General features: G+C 39.8%; 1 protein-coding gene across 1 annotated transcript; it reads right to left on the minus strand.

The window, feature by feature from the left end:
• Positions 1-13,024: 13,024 nt before the first annotated feature.
• Positions 13,025-14,595, minus strand: LOC123609650 (olfactory receptor 12D2-like). The gene has a single exon (XM_045500825.1). It carries the CDS (start codon positions 14,463-14,465, stop codon positions 13,515-13,517), a length of 951 nt encoding a protein of 316 aa, XP_045356781.1. The 5' UTR covers positions 14,466-14,595; the 3' UTR covers positions 13,025-13,514.
• Positions 14,596-20,527: the final 5,932 nt, after the last annotated feature.

The following is a 20,527-nucleotide window of genomic DNA, read 5'->3' on the forward strand; positions in this document are numbered from 1 at the left end:
CAGAGACTTTGCAGCTGAGGATTTTCCTGTCCACACAATGGTACCATGAGGTTGAACATTATTGTTTTACACAGTTTCAACATCATTCCTTTTATAGGATTTGCCTCATTAGACTATTAGATATTATGGTGAACTGTTGGTTATGGGCCATTGGTCCACCATTTCCCCCCCTCATTTGATTATCATTAATATGTTTCTTTCTCTCAGAGACTCTGAGCACATAGCCAACCTACCATCTTCTCTGGGTCTGCACATCTACCTTCTGATACAAGTGTCCTCTCATCTCCTTAATGAACTCTAATGGGGGTTCTAATGAACTCTAATTAACTACTTGCCCAGACTGCTATATCCAGACATTGTAAGAAAGCACCTGAAGGATTTTTATTTATTTATTTTTTTCAACGTTTATTTATTTTTGGGACAGAGAGAGACAGAGCATGAACGGGGGAGGGGCAGAGAAAGAGGGAGACACAGAATCGGAAACAGGCTCCAGGCTCTGAGCCATCAGCCCAGAGCCCGATGCGGGGCTCAAACTCATGGACCGCGAGATCGTGACCTGGCTGAAGTCGGACGCTTAACCGACTGTGCCACCCAGGCACTCCGAGGATTTTTAATTAAGAAAAATAGACACGGGAAGAATGACACCAATGCAAGGAGGTCTGAATTAAAATCCAGGTGTGGGATTACCTCTTGTAAAAAGGCAAATCTTGGGCGCCTGGGTGGCTCAGTTGGTTGGGATCCAACTTTGGCTCAGGTCATGATCTCATGGCTTGTGAGTTCAAGTCCCATGTGGGTCTCTGTGCTGACAACTCAAAGCCTGGAGCCTGCTTCAGATTCTGTGTCTCCCTCTCTCTCTGTCCCTCATACTCTGTCTCCCTCCTGCTCTGTCTCAAAAATAAGTAAACATTTTTAAAAAGGCACATCTTTCTAAGTTTGGGAAATCCCTGAGAGGAGAATAGAAAGATTTGATGTGAGAGGAATAAAGGAGTGGGTTGATCAGGCAGTATTTCTCCATAGCCTGAAGGGGTTTCTAGTCCATAGAGCTGTAGGAAATTTAGAGAACATACCCGATCTGTGCTGTATCTCTGTAAAAGGCTGGCTTCATGTAGGTCAGAGTAGCTTTCTTTGACAGTATGTTTTGCACACTGTTAATCCTACCTCTCCTGTGTAAGATACAAATGCTATGGCAAGTATAATTTTGGGTTCTCTGACTCACCAAACAAAATTGGATCAAAAATTCACTTGGGGAAGAAACCTTTTTCTAACATTTAAAGACAATTTCTAATCAGACTTGTCCTTAGTCATTTATTTCACTGCAGTTTTAATGCTGAGAGATTACATGTTTACTCTGGAGAATATTTAGAGAACCAGGCCTCCTGAGGTGCGAATGAGATATGGCAATAAAAGTGTATGAAGAGCCTTCACAATCCACAAATGCAATCAGGAATCCATCATAAAATAGGAAACCAGCTCTAGATCTGGGCGCTTAGTTGCATATAAACAAGCATGCAGAAAATATGGGGTCCTCTCAGCCTGAGTCCTAAGGCATTCTCTTACCTGATTGTCGGATTCACAGCCTGCCCAGCTTTTCAGGTTTACACTCCCAACAGCTGAAAATGGCAGGAAGATATTTGAAGTGACTGTTCGTATTGGGATTGCAGCATGAGCTCTTCATGTTCAGAAACGTCTTTGTCTCCTTCTGAAATTCTTCCTGCCTCTCAGGAGCCACAGACCTTAGACATATAAACACGGAGAGAGTGTCCCCTGGGTGTGAGCAGGATTGCTGTGAGAATAAACAGGGTATTTTCCCATACTTGCGATTCAAGACAATTCCTCTTGGGTGTTGCTATCTTAAGTTCCATCTTTTTTGTTGTTGTTGTTTTCCCAATGACCTAAATTTTTCTTTTTTACTTTTCCTCCTTAATTGCAGAATTGTGGACAGCACAATTGTCAGGGGCCTCCTGTGTTTTCTTAGTGCAATTACATTTTCTTCCTTTTTCATCATGGGTACTTCCCTGAAAAACTTTGTGAGAAAACGAAAGAAATTTGGTAATGTTTGGTAAGTAATGGAGGCCAGTTATGTTCCATTGACCTGTACAGATGATGATAATCTTTAACATTCCACATAGCTTTTACTATGGTCCTGTGGAAAACAAGACAGAGGAACAAGGAGAAGTAGGATTGCTTTTATTTATTCCAAATTAGATTCTTCATTGCTGGTAATAGCATTAAATTTGTTTAAAATAGACATCCCAAGGCTCACATCTTTCTCTAAGGAATGAGGCTGGTCTCTCCTTGTGTATCCTCTCTTGTTGCTGCAACCTTTAGGTGAGAATATTCTGTGAGCCTCATCCCAGGAATATATGCAATCTGACATCCATGCAAACTTTCTCATAACACTTATAAACACCATGTACCCTGTCCATCTTTGTGTTGAGATCCATTATTGTTGCTTTGCACGAATGCATTGTATATTCATCACGATAAAAATTCCTCTTTCAGGGTGTGCCTGGGTGGGCCCTTCAGATAAGCAGCCGGCTTTTGATTTTGGCTCAGGTCACTTACTCATGGTTTGTGAGATGGAGCCTGACATTGGGTTCTGGGCCCACACAGGAAGTCTGCTTTGGCTTCTTGCTCTCTCCTCGTTCTCTCCCCTTCCTGTGCTCACATTCTTTCTCTGTCTCTCAATATAAAAAAAATAAATAAACTTAAAAATATTCCTCATTCAAGCATATGTTAAAAATAGAACGGAAATAACATTTATTATGTTCTAATTGTGGAAGCTATTGTTTTGAGTTTCTTACATGAAATGTTCATTTAATTTTTCCAAACATTCAGTGAGGGATGTACTGATATCACATTTACTTTACAATATAACAGGTGCTCGGGGCTCCTGGGTGGCGCAGTCGGTTAAGCGTCCGACTTCAGCCAGGTCACGATCTCGCGGTCCGTGAGTTCGAGCCCCGCGTCGGGCTCTGGGCTGATGGCTCAGAGCCTGGAGCCTGTTTCCGATTCTGTGTCTCCCTCTCTCTCTGCCCCTTCCCCGTTCATGCTCTGTCTCTCTCTGTCCCAAAAATAAATAAACGTTGAAAAAAAAATTTAATAAAAACAAAAAACAAAAAACAAAAAAACAATTTAACAGGAGCTCAAAGGATTTATGTAATTTTTCTGTTTCCCCCTCAGTGTTCCTGAGGAATCATTGACAAGTACAGTTGTATATGTTTCAAGTGTACTGTGTGATTTGAGTTTCGTATATGTGGTGGGATGACCACCACTATGAATATCATGAATGCTTCCACTGTCTCACATTGTTGACACCTGTGTGTGGAGAGAATGCTCAGAGTGTACCGTCAGCTTATTTCACTGCCATTGAATGTCCCTGCTTTGTAATAAATTGTGCGACTGGTGTTCAAACTAAGAGTCCAGTTCTGCAGCTAACTGCAGTGTGGTCCATTCTTTCAAAATACCCAGTGTGATTTGAGTTTCGTATATGTGGTGGGATGACCACCACTATGAATATCATGAATGCTTCCACTGTCTCACATTGTTGACACTTGAGTGTGGAGAGAATGCTCAGAGTGTACCGTCAGCTTATTTCACTGCCATTAAATGTTCCTGCTTTACAATAAATTGTGCGACTCGCGTTCAAACTAAGGGTCCGGTTCTACAGCTAACTGCAGTGTGGTCCATTCTTTCAAAATACCGCCCACCTCAATTGTATCTACAGTTCCCACAGATGTCTAGAAATCTGATATTTTGATGAAGTCATGACCAGTACATTTTCTCTTTATGTTTTGTCTCTCTGAGGTCTTGTTTATAAGTTATTTTCCTCCTCAAGTCAAAACAAAATTTTCCTCAATATTCTTTTATTATATGGTCAGCTTCATGGGCATGTGACTGGAGCCCCCACACAGGGCGGTGCACCTCATTTAAAGCTTTTTTATCATCTTGAAATTCTCAGTAAGTTTTTTTTTTTTTTTTGGTATTTTAATGTATTCATTTAAATTCAAGTTAGTTAACATACAATGTGGTATTGGTTTGAGGAGTAGAACCTAGTGATTCATCACTTACATACAACATCCAGTGCTCATCCCAACAAGTGTCCTCCTTAATGCCCACCACCCATTATAGCCCACCCCCTTACAAACCTCCCTTCCAACAACCCTCAGTTTGTTTTCTGTATATAAGAGTCTCTTATGAATTGTTTCCCTCTCTCTTGTTTTAAAGCTTACTTATTTATTTGAGAGAGAGAGAGAGAATGAGCTGGGGAGCAGCAGAGAGATGGAGAGAGAGAGAGAGAGTGAGAGAGAGTGAAGGAGACAGAGGGTCCAAAGCAGTGACTGTGCTGACAGCAGAGACTCTGATGTGGGGCTTGAACTCAGGAGCTATGAGATCATGACCTGAGCTGAAGTCGGATGCCCAATCAACTGAGCCACCCACGCATTCCTCCTTATTTTTCCTTTCCTTCCCCTATGCTCACCTGTTTTGTTTCTTAAATTCCACATATAAGTCAGATGATATGATATATGTATTTCTCTGATTTGCTTAGCATAATATACTCCAGTTTCATCCACATTGTTGCAAATGGCAAAGTTTCATTCTTTTTGATCATTGAGTAGTATTCTATTGTATATATAGACCACATCTTCTTATCCATTCAAAATCGATGGACATTTTGGGTTCTTTCCATAATTTGGCTATTGTCAATAGTGGTGCTGTAAATGTTGGGGTGCACGGGCCCCTTTGAATCAGCATTTTTGTATCCTTTGGGTTAATACCTAGCAGTGTAATTGCTGGGTAGTTCTATTTCTAATTTTTTGAGGAAACCCCATACTCTCTTCCAGAGTGGCTTCACCGTTTTTCGTTTCCACTAACATGCATAAGTGTTCCCCCTTTCTCGGCATCCTTGCCAACATCTGTCATTTCCTGAGTTGTTAATTTTAGCCAATCTGACAGGTATGAGGTGGTATCTCATTGTGGTTTCGATTTGTATTTCTCTGATGATGATGTTGAGCATCTTTTCATGTGTCTGTTAGTCATCTGGATGTCTTTTGAAAGGTGTCTGTTCATGTCTTTTGCCCATTTCTTCACTGGATTATTTGTTTTTTTTGGGCGGTGTTGAGTTTGGTAAGTTGTTTATAGATTTTGGATACTTGCCCTTTATCTGATAGGTCATTTGCAAATGTCTTCTCCCATTTCATCATTTACCTTTCAGTTTTATTGATTGTTTCCTTTGCTGTGAAGAAGCCTTTTATCTTGCTGAGATCCCAACCTCTGGAGATATGTCGAGTAGGAAGCTGTTGTGGCTGATGCCAAAGAGTTCCTTTATATTTTCTCCTCTAGGATTTTGGTGGTTTCCTGACTCACTTTTAGGTTTTTTAGGATTTCTGAAATACTTTTGATTATGATGTAAGAAAGTGGTCCAGTTTCATTCTTCTGTCTATCACGTCTAGTTTTCCCAACACCATTTGTTGTAGAGACTGTCTTTTTTTCCATTGGATATTCTTTCCTGTTTTGTCAAGAAAAGTTGATCATATACTTGTTGGTCCATACTGGGTTCTCTATTCTGTTCCATTGATCTATGTGTCTGTTCTTGTGCCAGTACCAAACTTTTTTGATGATTACTGTTTTGTAACATAGCTTGAAGTCTGGAATTGTGAAGCTTCCAGCTTTGGTTTCTTTTTTTAACATTTCTTTGGCTATTTGGGGTCTTTTCTGGTTTGATGCAAATTTTAAGATTGTTCTAGCTCTGTGAAGAATGCTAGTGTTATATTGATAGGGATTTCATTGACTGTGTAGCTTGCTTTGGGTAGTATTGACATTTTAACAATATTTGTGCTTCCAATCTATGAACAAGGAATGTTTCCCACTTATTTGTGTTTTCAATTTTTCATAAGCTTCCATAGTTTTCAGCATACACATCTTGTACCTCTTTGGTTAGGTTATTCCTCTGCATCTCATGGGTTTTGTGCAATTGCCAATGGGATCAATTTCTTACTTTCTCTTTCTGCTTCTTCATTATTGGTGTTTAGAAATACAACCAGTTTATGTACATTGCTTTTATATCCTGTGATCTTGCTGAATTAACGTATCAGTTCTAGCAGTTTTTTGGTGGAGTCTTTAGGGTTTTCCAAGTAGAGTATCATGTCATTTGCAAAGAGTGAAAGTTGACTTCTTCATTGCTGATTTGGATGCCTTTTATTTCTTTTTGTTGCCTGATTGCTGAGGTTGGGATTTCCAGTACATTGTTGAACAACAATGGTGAGAGTGAACATACCTGTCATGTTTCTCATCTGGAGAACTTTTCCCCTCTGAGGATGATATTAGATCTAGGTCTTTCCTATATTGCCTTTTATGTTGTTGAGGTATGTTCCTTGTATCCCTACTTTCTTGAGGGTTTTCTTTTTATCAAGAAAGATGCTGTATTTGTCAAATGCTTTTTCTGCATCTATTGAAAAGATCATATGATTCTTCTCCTTGCTTTTATAACGTGGTGTAGATTTGCAAATATTGAACCATCGCTGCTTACCAGGAATAAACCCTACTTGATTATGATGAATAATTCTTTTGATGGTCTGTTGGAATTGATTTGCTAGTATCTTGAAAATTTTTGCATCCAGTTTCATCAGGGGTATTGGCCTATAATTCTCTTTTTTAGTGGGGTCTTCGTCTGATTTTTGAATCAAGGTAATGCTGGCCTCATAGAATGAGTTTGGAAGCTTTCCTTCCATTTCTATATTTGTAACAGTTTGAGCAGAATAGGTATGAACTATTCTTTAACTGTCTGGTAATAATACCCCAGGAAGCCATCTGGCCCAGGACTCTTGCTTGTTGGGAGATTTTTAATAACCAATTCAATTTCTTTACTTGTTATGGTAAAGTTTTCTATTACTTCCTGTTTGAGTTTTGGTGTTGCATCATTTTCTAGAAATTTTTTTCCATTTCTTCCAGACTGCCTAGTTTGTTGGCATCTAAATTTTCATATTATTCTAATTTCTTGTATTTCTGTGGTGTTGGTTGTGATCTCTCCTCTTTTATTCATGATTTTATCTATTTGGATTCTCTCCCTTTTTTCTTTTTGATAAGTGTTGCTAGGGGTTTATCAATTTTTTAAAATTCTTTTAAAGAGCCTGCACTTAGTTTCATTGATTTGTTCTACTATTTCTTTTATTTGTTGTGTATCATTCATTTATGCTCTAATCTTTATTGTTCCCTTTTCCTGCTGGCTTTAGGCTTTATTTGCTGCTCCTTTTCTAGCTCCTTTAGATTTAATGTTAGGTTGTGTATTTGGAACCTTTGTTGCTTCTTGATATGGGCCTGAATTGCAGTATACTTTCCTCTTAGGACTGCCTTTGATGTATCCCAAGAATTTGGACTGTTGTGTTTTCATTTTCATATGCTACCACATATTTTTAAAATTTCTTCTTTAACTTCCTAAGTAACCTATTCATTCTTTAGTGGGATGTTGTTTAACCTCCATGTATTTGAGGGCTTGTTTCCAATTTTTTGCTTGTGGTTGATCTCAAGTTTCATAGCACTGTGTTCTTAAAAAATGCATGGTATGATCTTGATCTTTTTGTACCTATTGAGGGCTGATTTGTGACCCAGTATGTGATCTATCCATGTGCCCTGAGAAGAATTGTATTCTGCTGCTTTAGGATGAAATGTTCTGAATATGTATGTTAAGTCCATCTGGCTCAATAGGTCTTTCAAAGGCATTGTTTCTTTGTTGGTTATCTGCTTAGATATTCTGTCCACTGATGTAAGTGTGGTATTAAGGTCCCTACTTTTTTTGTATTATTATCAATGAGTTTCTTTATGTTTGTGATTAATTGATTTATATATTTAGGTGTACCAAGTTGGAGACATAAATATTTATAATTGTCAGATCTTCTTGCTGGATAGTCCCCTTAATTATGATCTAATGCCCTTCTTCATCTCTTGTTACAGTTGTTTTAAAATCTTGTTTGTTTTAGGCTCCTGGGTGGCCCAGTTGATTGGGCATCTGACTTCAGCTGGGGTCATGATCTTACAGTCCGTGGGTTTGAACCCCACACTGGGCTCTGTGCTGACAGCTCAAAGCCTGGAGCCTGCTTCAGATTGTGTCTCCCCCGTCTCTCTGCCCCACCCCTCTGCTTGTGCTCTCTCTCCCTCAAAATAAATATAGAAACATTAAAAAAATAAAGTCTGGTTTGTGTGATATAGGTATGACTATTCCAGCTTTCCTTTGATGTCCAATAGCATGATGGATGGTTCTCCATCCCCTCACTTTCAATGTGCAGATGTCCTTAGTTATAAAGTGAGTCTCTTGTAGACAGCATATAGATGCATCTTGTTTTTTTTAATCCATTCTATGTCTTTAATTGGAGTATTTAGTCCATTTACATGCAGGTTGATTATAGAAAGATATGAATTTAGTGCCACTGTGTTACCTGTAGAGTTGGTGTTGCTGGTGATGTTTTCTGTCTGTTGTAGTCTTTGTTGTTTTGGTCTTTTTTTTTTTTTTTCTCTTCTTTTTTTCCACTCAGAAAGACCTTTTAAAAATTCTTTTAGGGCTGTTTTAGTGGTCACAAACTCCCTTATCATCATCATCATCATCATCATCATCATCATCATTATCTTTTTTGTCTGGGAAACTCTCTCTCCTATTTTGAATGACAGCCTTGCTGGATAAAGAATTCTTGGCTGCATATTTTTCTTATTCAGCACATTGAATATTTCCTGCCACTCCCTTCTCAGCTATAATTTGTTCAAATAAATTTTCTGTCCCCTTTTTCTGCTCTTCTAATGAGACCTGTAAGATATGGATATTGTTTTATTTCATGAAATCACTAAGTTCTCGAAGTCTTCCCTCATGATCTCATAGTTTCCTTTCCTCTTCATTTCAGTTTCATTGTTTTCCATAATTTTATATTCTGTATCACCTGTGTCTACTCTGCTCTTTCAGTCCTCATGGTGACTGTATCCAGTCAGTATTGCCTGTCAGTTATAGCGTTTTTTATTTCACCCTGACTAGTCTTAGGTCTTTGGTCTCTGGTGTCTTTTATGCTTTACTCAAGACCAGCTAGTAGTCATATGAGTGTTTTAAATTCTTGTTCAGATCTATTGCTTATATCTGTTTTGAGCAAGTTAATGACTGTGATTTACTCTTGACCTTTCTTTTGGGGAGAATTCCTCCCTCTTGTCCTTTTGGCTAAGTTTCTGTCTCGTGTGTTTTAAAAGCTTTGTTATGTTTCCTGCACCTGAGAGTAGTGCAATAGTAGAAAGGGGTCATATGCTGTCTAGGGCCTCGCACTTCAGAGAGTGTTTCTGGTGTATGTTGTATGCCTTCTGCTGTTGCGTTTTGGCTGCTGTTTCCCACTGGTCAGTTCTCTGCAGAGCTCCTCCTTGCTTGCTGTGGGGAGTGTTTGGAGCTTTAACTAGGTGGGCCTGGATAAAGGGAACAAATGCGGGTCCCCTAAAAAAGAGAATAAGAAAAGCAACAAGAAAACCCCCAGAGAATAATAAAAAAAAAAAAAAAACCTATAAGGTTGATTTCAAAGACAATGAAAAGAAAAAAAAAGAGAGAGAGAGAGAGAGAAGAAAGAAATAGAAAAGAGTAATGAAGCCTGAGGTCCCCAAAAAGTAGAAAAGAAATTGAAAAAAAAAAAACCACAAGAAATTATGAGGCTGATTACAGAAGTAAAAAAGAAGAATTGAAAAAAAAAAAAAAAAACAAAATGTAAGCATGGTTCTGTCTCCGGCAGAACTGCAGGTGTCATTTTGATGCACTGTCTTTTTAGTTTACTTGGTGCATGTGGGGTGTGGCCGTGTTGGTCTGAAGGAGAGGCCTGATGGCTCAGTCAGTCCTGCCCCAGTGAATAAACAGTTGCCAGGCACAAAGGGATGGGGTTTTGTCTAAGCAGGTCCTGCCTCCACTGGGGGTCGTTGTGATGCTCTCTGAAGTCCCACCATTTTGGTGTTTGGGGGAAAATGGCCCCAACCCAATCTCTCTTCCTTGGATTGGGGATGTCGACCCCTGCTGTTCAGCCAGCGTTCACATAATAACGAGGGCCAATAGCTCACCCTACACCAGAGCTTTCGTGCGTTCTTTGTTGCAAAGCTGGAATTCACAATTTGAAGTTTTAAAGGACCTTGCACTGCACGGACCCACTTCTCTACCTTGGAGTAGAGACTCTCCATGCTATGTGAAGTCCTTTGTCCCTGAAAAACTGTCCTCCACCTGTGCATTGCACGGAATCTGTGGTGTAGCACCGCTACATGCAGAAAAGGTTATATTCCTTCTGGGTGAGTCTCTGTCCCCTGCTGATGAAAGACTTTTTACTGGCACTTGCAGGGTCTTTTTCCGTGATGAGGCAATATACCCTCTTCCCAAGCACTCCAGGAAGGGGACTGTTCTCTTCTGGTTCACCCCAGAGATTGCTACACCACACTATGCACTCCGGGCCCCTCCCTTCTCCCCAGGAGCACACACCACAATTCCTCTCCTGAGAAAGTCACCCACTTCCAAAATTTCAGAATTTGAGCTCCACATACTGTAAAACAAACAAACAAGCAAACAAACAAACAAACAAACAACTGGGACACTCAGTACTTCTCACTCCCCAGTGTGTATCCAGAGAGGTTTTCTTCTGGTACAACCTCAATGCAACACTTTTTCAACCCCTCTCACTTTCTCTCCCCTTTGTCTCTCTCCGGAATGGGTTCCCCCACCTCTGAGGAACTGCCTTTTTTTTCTCCCCCAATTCACTTCTATGTGCCTCATACCTTTCACGCTGTGAAATCACACTGTAATTCAACATATATATGCATTATGGAATTTCCTACCACGATTATTGCAGTTACTATATGTCACCGTATGAAGTTATTATAATATTGTTGGCTGTATTCCTTCTACTGTACTTTAAATCTCTGTGACTTATTTTCTCTATAATTGGGAGTGTGTATCCCTTAATCCCCTTCTCCTATTGCACCCATCCACCCACCTCCCTTCCCTCTGGCAAACACCAGTTTGTTCTCTTTGTTTGTGTGTATGTCTGTTTGTTTGTTTTTCTTTATTTTGTGCTTTCAGATTCCACAATAAGTGAAAGATATGGTATTTCTCTTTCTCTGACTGACTTATTTCATTTGGCCTTATACCCTGAAGGTCTGTCCACATTGTCACAAATGCCTGCACTTCCTCTTTTTTGCACAACTGAAAAATATTCTATAATATACCTAAATCCATGTCTGTCTCTACCTAGGGCAGATGACTTGATCCTTTAATTTAAGTTCTTTAGATCAAAAAGAACCATATTTGAGGAACTGTACCCAACAAGCCCCGTGTATACCTTGACCCAGTGTAGGTGAAAAGATGTAGATTCTGACTGATGTTGTAATGGGAAGAGCTTTTAAGATCATTTGGAGGGAGAGAAAGTATGTGGGGACAATGTTAATTATTAGTAGACAGAGTTGGGACTATGGCGGATTAAGGATGTCCACAAAATTTTTTGATATTCTTTCCAGTTAAAGGTGGGGATTTCCTCTTTCTGCAGTTTGGTTGGCCTGTGTCTATTTTGTCCAAGGTGACAGAGGTGATGTCAATACTGGTTCTTGGGTTTGTTGGAGAGATGACTGGCAGCCTTTGTCCTGGTCTGTTGGCCCCCACGTAGAGTGTCAAGCCCGAGGCCTCCATGCTGCAAAAGCACAGAACAGCCACTTGGAGAGAGTGGACCAAGGGAGACCCAGACAGAGACTTTGCCAGCTCTCAGCTCTTCCACGCGACGATGCTCAAGTCAGCTCAGCCACAGCACAAGCATGATCGAGGAGAACCAGCCCTGCCCTGCTCTGTTCTTGCCAATTCCTGAGCCTCAGAAGAACGCAATTGACTGGTATAGGTGTCTTCAGCTTCTGTGTTTGGGGATGCTAGTGTGTTAGGCAGCAGTAGCCAACCGGATAATGACGTGTTCTTCTCTGGTTCACGGCCTGCGTGGAGCTTGGATTTTGTAAACAATTCTGATCAACAGAAATGAGGGGCTGAGACAGTTCAGGGTAGAAATGTCTTCTCCACAGACACATTTTATTTTTTTTAATAAACAAAAGTAGAATTGGGGGACCAAAAACAGTGGATGAGATCAAACCACATTGTTTGTGTTCACAAAAGTGGATGCAGAGAATTTGAACAGTCAGTCCCTGGGCTCATCAAGGCCTGTCATTGTCTTTATCTGCATCTCTAGTCAAAAATGCTGCCCCCACCATCGTTCAGGCCCAGTAACCACTCCCAAGACATAGAAAGTAGGGAATATAGTGCCTCCTGACATTAGCTCCAGAAATGCCTCAATTCATACAATTATGACATAGTATCTTTCACTATGTATGGGTTTGGTGACAAGTAGGGAAAACAGACAACATTTTGATGAATTCTGAACTTTTCCCCAGTGTTACAAAGTATGGTATCATTTATAATCTATGAAGAAAGCATAGAAATAGGAAAAGAAAATAGAAAAGCAGGTAGGTTTTTGAAACTCATCATTTCTTGTGTCCAAAGATTGAGGGAAAAATAATATACTGATTAGCTAGGGAGGGATTTTGAGATTTTTTTTCCAGTCCATCTCCACTTTCAGTAATATTTAACAGTATTCAATTACAGTTTTTCCAGTTGACTTTAAGACATCTCTAGAGATAAGGTTTCCAAAACTCATTAGATAAACATTGGCTAATTTGTCCATGTTTATTAGTGCTTAAATCATTTGTTTTAATCACTTACTTGCCTCCTGCTTAGGGAGATACATACTGACTAAAAATTCCTTTAACTCATTTGTGAATTACCATTTCTTTAAAAATATTTTTTAGTGTTTATTTATTTTTGAGAGAGAGAAAGACAAGATGTGAGCAAGGGAGGGGAAGAAAGACACACACACACACACACACACACACACACACACACACACATACACAGAATCCGCAGCAGGCTCCAGGCTCTGAGCTGTTAGCACAGAGCCCGATGCAGGGCTTGAACTCACAAACTGTGAGATCATGACCAGATCCGAAGTTGGAGGCTTAACCGACTGAGCCACCCAGGTGCCCCTGAGAATTACCATTTCTTATCCTATTCAGTAAATGTGGCTCAAAATTCATCCTCAAAATGTAACAATATAAGAATTTTTTTTTTACTCACATAAAATATGTTAAGTAGATGGGCCACACAAAGAGCCATAAGTAGCATTCATGTACCTAATATATGAGTATATAGGCATATTTCTATCCCTGATGTCATTAGAGAATCCATAAAAATACATTAAAAATCATTTTTATGAACTCATATCCTGCACACATATTGAACATTAGGATTCTATGGCTGGTGTCCCATGGGTTCATGTTTCCATTATGGTACCTAGGAATGCTTTATTTAACACAATCAGGCTGGACTTTCTCATTTATCTTTGGACAGCTCCACCTATTACACATATTGTACATGATCTGAGAAGCAGTCTAACCTCACACACCAACTTTATCATCTCCTGTTGGTTCCTTTCTTAGAAGTGTGCTCTGAATTTGCTCAGGTCGTCCCTCCTTCTGAAGACCCTACTCAAGGCAGCCTTCACGTCCTTGTTCCTCAGTGTATAGACCAGTGGGTTCAGCATAGGAGTGACCACAGTGTACATGATGGCAGCGACCTGGTCCTGCATGGAGCTGCCTGAGGCAAGAGATATGTAAGTAAAGACAACAGGAGCATAGAAAACCATGACCACCATGAAGTGAGAGGCACACGTGGACAGTGCTTTGTGGAGTGCACTACAGGAGTGGGTCTTGGAGAAAAGAGAGATGATTATGGAGAAGTAGGAGAGAAGTGTTAGGAAGAAGGGGCCCATGGCAATGGTCCCGGTAACCGTGTTGAGAAGCCACCGGTTGAGCTCCGTGTTCCCGCAGGCCAACTCCAGCAAAGGCTTGACATCACAGAAGAAGTGATGGATCTGATGAGAACCACAGAAGTTCAAGCGAGAGGTCATCATGGAGTGCAACAGGGCATGGAAAAAACCAATGGTCCAGACCGTGACAGCCATCTGGGTACAGAGCTGGTAATTCATGATGACAGAGTAATGCAGTGGCCTGCAGATGGCCACGAAGCGGTCAAAGGCCATCACGGCCAACAGCATGGCCTCCGTGCTGCCCAGGAAGTGGAAGAAGTGAAGCTGGCTTATGCATCCCAAGAAGGAAATTGCCTTGTGTGTAGAGAAGAAGTTCTCCAGCATCTTTGGCAGTGTCACCGTGGAGTAGCAGATATCTAGACACGACAGATTTCCCAGGAAGAAATACATGGGTAAATGGAGTCTTGGATCAGAGACGACAACCAGGAGGACTGCTCCATTGCCAACCACACTGACCACGTAAATTGCAAGGAAAACCACGAAGAGATAAGGCTGCAGTGCTTGGATGTCTGTGACTCCCAGGAGGAGAAATGCAGTGACTGAGGTTTGATTCAGCATCGCTTAAGAGAAAGGACGAATTACTCTATGGAGCGTACCTCTGTTGAGAATCAGAGACTTTGCAGCTGAGGATTTTCCTGTCCACACAATGGTACCTTGAGGTTGAACATTATTGTTTTACACAGTTTCAACATCATTCCTTTTATAGGATTTGCCTCATTAGACTATTAGATATTATGGTGAACTGTTGGTTTTCGGCCATTGGTCCACCATTTTTCCCCTTATTTGATTGTCATTAATGTGTTTCTTTCTCCCAGAGACTCTGAGCACATAGCCAACCTACCATCTTCTCTGGGTCTGCACATCTACCTTCTGATAAAACTTTAATGGGCATCCAGACTGCTACCTCCAGACCTTGTAAGAAAGCCCCTGAAGGGTTTTAACTAAGGAATATAGACAAGGAGAGAATGAAAACAATGGAAGGAAATCTGAATGGAGATGCAGACATGGGGGTGCCTCCTACAAAAAGGGGATTTTTTTTTCTAAGCTTGGGAAATCCCTGAGAGGAGAATAGAAAGATTTGATGTGAGAGGAATAAAGGAGTGGGTTGATGAGGCAGTACTTCTCCATATCCTGGGGGATTCTACGCTGTAGAGTTGAAGGAATTTAGAGAACATACCTGATCTGTGCTGTACCTCTGTAAAAGCCTGGCTTCATGCAGGTCAGACTAGCTTTCTTTGACAGTATGTTTCACACACTGTTAATCCTACCTCTCCTGTGTAAGATACAAATGGTATGGCAAATATCATTTTGGGTTCTCTGACTCACCAAACAAAATTGGAGCAAAAATTCATTTGGGGAAGAAACCTTTTTCCAACATTAAAGACAATTTCTAATCATACTTGTCCTTACTCAGTCATTTATTTCACTGCAATTTTAATGCTGAGAGATTACATATTTACTCTGGAGAATATTTAGAGAACCAGGCCTCCTGAGGTGTGAATGAAATATGGCAATAAAAGTGTATAAAGAGCCTTCACAATCCACAAATGCAATCAGGAATCCATCATAAAATAGGAAACCAGCTCTAGATCTGGGCGCTTACTTGCATATAAACAAGCATGCAGAAAATATGGGGTCCTCTCAGCCCGAGTCCTAAGGCATTCTCTTACCTGATTGTCGGATTCACAGCCTGCCCAGCTTTTCAGGTTTACACTCCCAACAGCTGAAAATGGCAGGAAGATATTTGAAGTGACTGTTCGTATTGGGATTGCAGCATGAGCTCTTCATGTTCAGAAACGTCTTTGTCTCCTTCTGACATTCTTCCTGCCTCTCAGGAGCCACAGACCTTAGGCATATAAACACGGAGAGAGTGTCCCCTGGGTGTGAGCAGGATCGCTGTGAGAATAAACAGGATATTTTCCCATACATGCAATTCAAGACAATTCCTCTTGGGTGTTACTATCTTGAGTTCCAGTGTTCCCCCTCCCCCTCCCCAGCCTAAAATTTTCTTTTCTATGTTTCTTCCTTATTTGCAGAGTCATAGACAGCACAATTGTCAGGGGACTCCTCTGTTTTCTTAGTTCAATTACCGTTTCTTCCTTTGTCATCATGGGCACTTCCCTGGAAAAACTTTGTATAAAATGAAAGAAATCTGGCAAATTTCATTAAGGAATGGGGGCCGGTTATGTTCCATTGATCCATATAGAATGATGATAACCTTAAAATGCTACATATTCATTACTCTGATTCTATGGAAAACAAAGAGAGGAATGAGGAGAAGTGTGATTGCTTCTGTTTATTCTAAACCCAATTCTTCACTGTTGGTATTAGCACTAAATTAGTTTCTTTAAAATCGGGATACCAAAGGTCACATATCTCTCTAAGGAATGAGGCCGATCTCTCCCATGTGTATCTCTACTTCTTTCTGAATCCTTTAGGTGAAAATATTCTGTGAACCTCATCCAAAGAATATATGCAATGCCATCTATGCAAATTTTCTTATAACAATTATAAACACCATGTACCCTGTCCATCTTTGTGTTGAGATCCATTATTGTTGCTTTGCAGGAATTCATTGTAGATTTATCACATTTAAATTCCTTGTTCCCATATATGCTATAAATAGAAGGGAAATAACTTTTATTGTGCGCTTATTGTATTAGTTCTTATTCTGAGTTCCTTACAGGTGTTAGCTCATTTTTTTTTCTTCCAAACACCCAGCAAGAGATTAGTAAAATCATCTCTCATTATAAGAAAATGGGGGCTCAAATGATTTAAGTAATTTTGCTGTTTCCCCATGTTTTTGAGGAATCATCGACAAGTATATCTGTATATGTGTCAAGTGTGCATGTGATGATTTGGCTTCCCTGTATTGTCGTATGACCACCACCATGAAGGTAATGAACTCATCCATTGTTTCACATGTTGATGCTTGTGTGTGGAGAGAATGCTCAGGGTCTACTGTCAGCAAATTTCACTGCCGTAAAATGTGCCTGTGTTACAATCAGTTGTGAAGCTGGGATTTAAACCAAGACTCCAGTTCTTCAGCTAACTGCAGTGTGGTCTAATTTCTTTCAAAATACCACCCACATCAACTTTATATGAAGTTCCTACAGATGTCAAGAGATCCGGCATTTTGATGAAGTAACGAGGAACGATTTTCCTCTTTATGTGTTGTCTCTCTGAGGTCTTGTTTATAAATTATTTTCAAGTCAAAATGAAATAGTCTTGAACATTCTTTGATTGTATGGAAGCTTCATAGACATACTGCAGCCACCATGGGCTCTGTGCCTGATTTGATGCTCTGTTTCACCATCTTGAAAGTCTCAGTAACTTTGAACGAGGAGCTCTGAATTTTTAAAATTTTTATCTATTTTTGAGAGAGAGAGAGAGAGCGCGAGTGAGCGAGTGTGGGCAGAGAGAGAGGGAGACACAGAATCTGAAGTAGGCTCCAGGCTCTGAGCTGTCAGCACAGAGCTTGATGCGGGGCTTGAACTCACAAGCCATGAGATCATGACCTGAGCCAAAGTCGGACACTCAACTAACTGAGCCACCCAGGTGCCCCAGAATTCTGTATTTTTATTTTGCTGTGAGCCCCACACATCATGTAACTCATTTATTTATTAGAGTTTTACATTTGCTGTTTAGAACTATAGTCTTTTATTTTTTTCTTCCAAGACTTTATTTAAATTTAAGGTAGTTTACATATAGTGTACTAGAATTTAGTGATTCATCACTTGTATACAACCTCCATTTCTCATCCCAACAAATGCCCTCCTAGTACCCATCCCCCACCCAGCCTATCCCCCACCTCCCCTCCATCAACCCTCAGTTTGTTCTCTGTATTTAAGAGTCTTTTAAGATTTAATCTAACAAATGCCTTCCTAGTACCCATCCCCCACCCAGCCTATCCCCCACCTCCCCTTCTTCAACCCTCACTTTGTCCTCTGTATTTAAGAGTCTTTTAAGATTTTATTTACTGTTATTATCTTATTTTGCCTTCCTTTTCCCTATGCTCCTCTGTTTGTTTCTTAAAATCCACATATGAGTGAAATCATATGGTATTTTTCTTTCTCTGACTGACTTATTTTGCTTAGCGTTATACACTCTAGTCCTATCTATGTCTTTATAAATTTGCAAAGTTTCATTAATTTTTATTGCTGAGTAATATTCCATTGTATATATACCACATCTTCTTTATCCATTCATCAGTCAGTGGACATTTTTGCTCTTTCCATAATTTGATTATTGTTGATAGTGCTGCTATAAACCTTGGGGTGCATGTGCCCCTTCAAATCAGCATCTTTGTATCCTTTGTATAAACACCTAATAGTGCAATTGTTGAGTCGTAGTCTAGTTCTATTTTTAACTTTTTCAGGAACATCCATACTGTTTCCCAGAATGGCTGCACCAGTTTACATTTCTACCAACAGTGCAAAAGTGTTCCCCTTTCTCAATATTCTCACCAACACCTGTTGTTTCCTGTGTTGTTAATGTTAGCCATTCTGACTGGCATGAAATGATATCTCATTGTAGTTTTGATTTGTGTTTCCCTGATGATGAATGATGTTGAACATATTTTCATGTGTTAGCCATATGGATGTCTTCTTTTGAGAAGTGTGTGTTTATGTCTTCTGCACAGTTTAACTGGATTATGTGTTCTTTGGGTGTTGAGTTTGATAAGATCTTTATAGATTTTGGATACCAGCCAATCTGATATGTCATTTGCAAATATCTTCTCCCATTCTATCAGCTGCCTTTTAGTTTTGTTGTTTTCTTTGCTTTTTATCTTGATGAGACCCAGTAGTTCATTTTTGCTTTTGTTTTCCTTAACTCCGTGGACGTATCTAGTAAGAAGTTGCTACAACTGAGGTCAGAGAGGTTCCTGCCTGTTTCCTTCTCTATGATTTTGATGCTTTCTGTCTCACATTTAGATATTTCACCCATTTTGAGTTAACAAAATGTAAGAAAATGGTCCAGGTTTATTCTGTATGTCACTGTCCAGTTTTCCCAGCACCATTTGCTGAGGAGATGGTCTTTATTCCATTGGATATTCTTTCCTTCTTTGTCAAAGATTGGTTTGCCATATGTTTGTAGGTCCATTTCTGGGTTTTCTATTCTGTTCCATCTATCTGAGTGTCCGTTTTTGTGCCAGTAACATACTGTTTTGATGATTACAGCTTTGTAATACATCTTGAAGTCTGGGATAGTGATGTTTCCAGCTTTGGTTTTCTTTTTCAAGATTGCTTTGGCTCTTCAGGGTCTTTTGTGGTTGCATACAAATTTTAGGATTGTTTGTTCTAGCTCTGTCAAGAATTCTGGTGTTACTTTGATAGGGATTGGATTTCATGTGTAGATTGCTTTGGGTAGTATCAACATTTTAACAACACTTGTTCTTCAAATCTATGAGCATGGAATGTTTTTCTTTTTTAAAAAAATTTTTGAATATTTATTTTTGAAAGAGAGAGAGAGAGAATGTGAGCAGGGGAGGATCGGAGAGAAAGGGAGACACAGAATCCATGGTGGGCTCCAGGCTCTGAGTTGTCAGCACAGAGCCCGATGCGGGGTTTGAACTCGAAAACCATGAGATCATGACCTGAGCCGAAGTTGGATGCTTTAGCGACTGAGCCACCCAGGCACCCCACATAGAATGGTTTTCTATTTCATTGTGTCTTCTTCAATTTCTTTCAGATGTATTCTGTAGTTTTCAGAGTACAGCTCTTTTACCTTTTTAGTTAGGTTTATTCCTAGGTATCTCATAGTTTTTGGTGTAATTGTGAATGGAATTGATTCCTTGATTTCTCTTTCTGCTGGTTCATTATTGGTGTATAGAAATGCAACAGTTTCTGTATGTTGATTTTATATCCTGCAACTTTGCTGAATTCATGTATCAGTTCTAGGAATTTTTTGGTGCAATCTTTTGAGTTTTCCACATAGAGATCATGTTGTCTGCAAAGAGCAAAAGCTTGACTTCTTCCTTGCCAACTTGGATGCCTTTTATTTATTTATTTTTTTGTTTCTGATTGCTGAGGCGAGGACTATCCAACAAGAAGATCTAACAATGGTAAATATTTATGTCCCCAACTTGAAGGAATCTAATTACATAAGTCAGTTAAGACCAAATTTACAGAAACTCATTAATGATAATACAATAATAGTAAGGAATTTTAGCACCCTACTTGTAGCAATGGACAGATCATCTAAGCATAAAATCAACAAAGAAGCAATGACTTTGAATGACACATTGGACCAGATGGACTTAACAGATATATCAGAACATTTCATCCTAAAGCAGTAAGGTACACATTCTTTTGAAGTGCCCATGGAACTTTCTATAGAACAGATCACATACTGGGTCACAAATCAGGCCTGAATGAGTGCAAAAGGACTGAGATCATCCCATGCATATTTAGACCTTATGAAACTCAAAGTCAACCACATGAAAAAAAAACAAACTTGGAAATATAACCAATACATTGAGGTTAAAGAACATCCTATTAAATGATGTATGGGTTAACCAGGAAATTGAAGAAGAAATAAAAAAAATACATGGAAGCCAATGAAAATGAAAATGCCATAGTCCTCAACCTCTGGGCTGCAGCAAAAGCAGTTATAAGAAG

This window comes from Leopardus geoffroyi, chromosome B2, assembly GCF_018350155.1.
Source record: "Leopardus geoffroyi isolate Oge1 chromosome B2, O.geoffroyi_Oge1_pat1.0, whole genome shotgun sequence".
NCBI lineage: Eukaryota > Metazoa > Chordata > Mammalia > Carnivora > Felidae > Leopardus > Leopardus geoffroyi.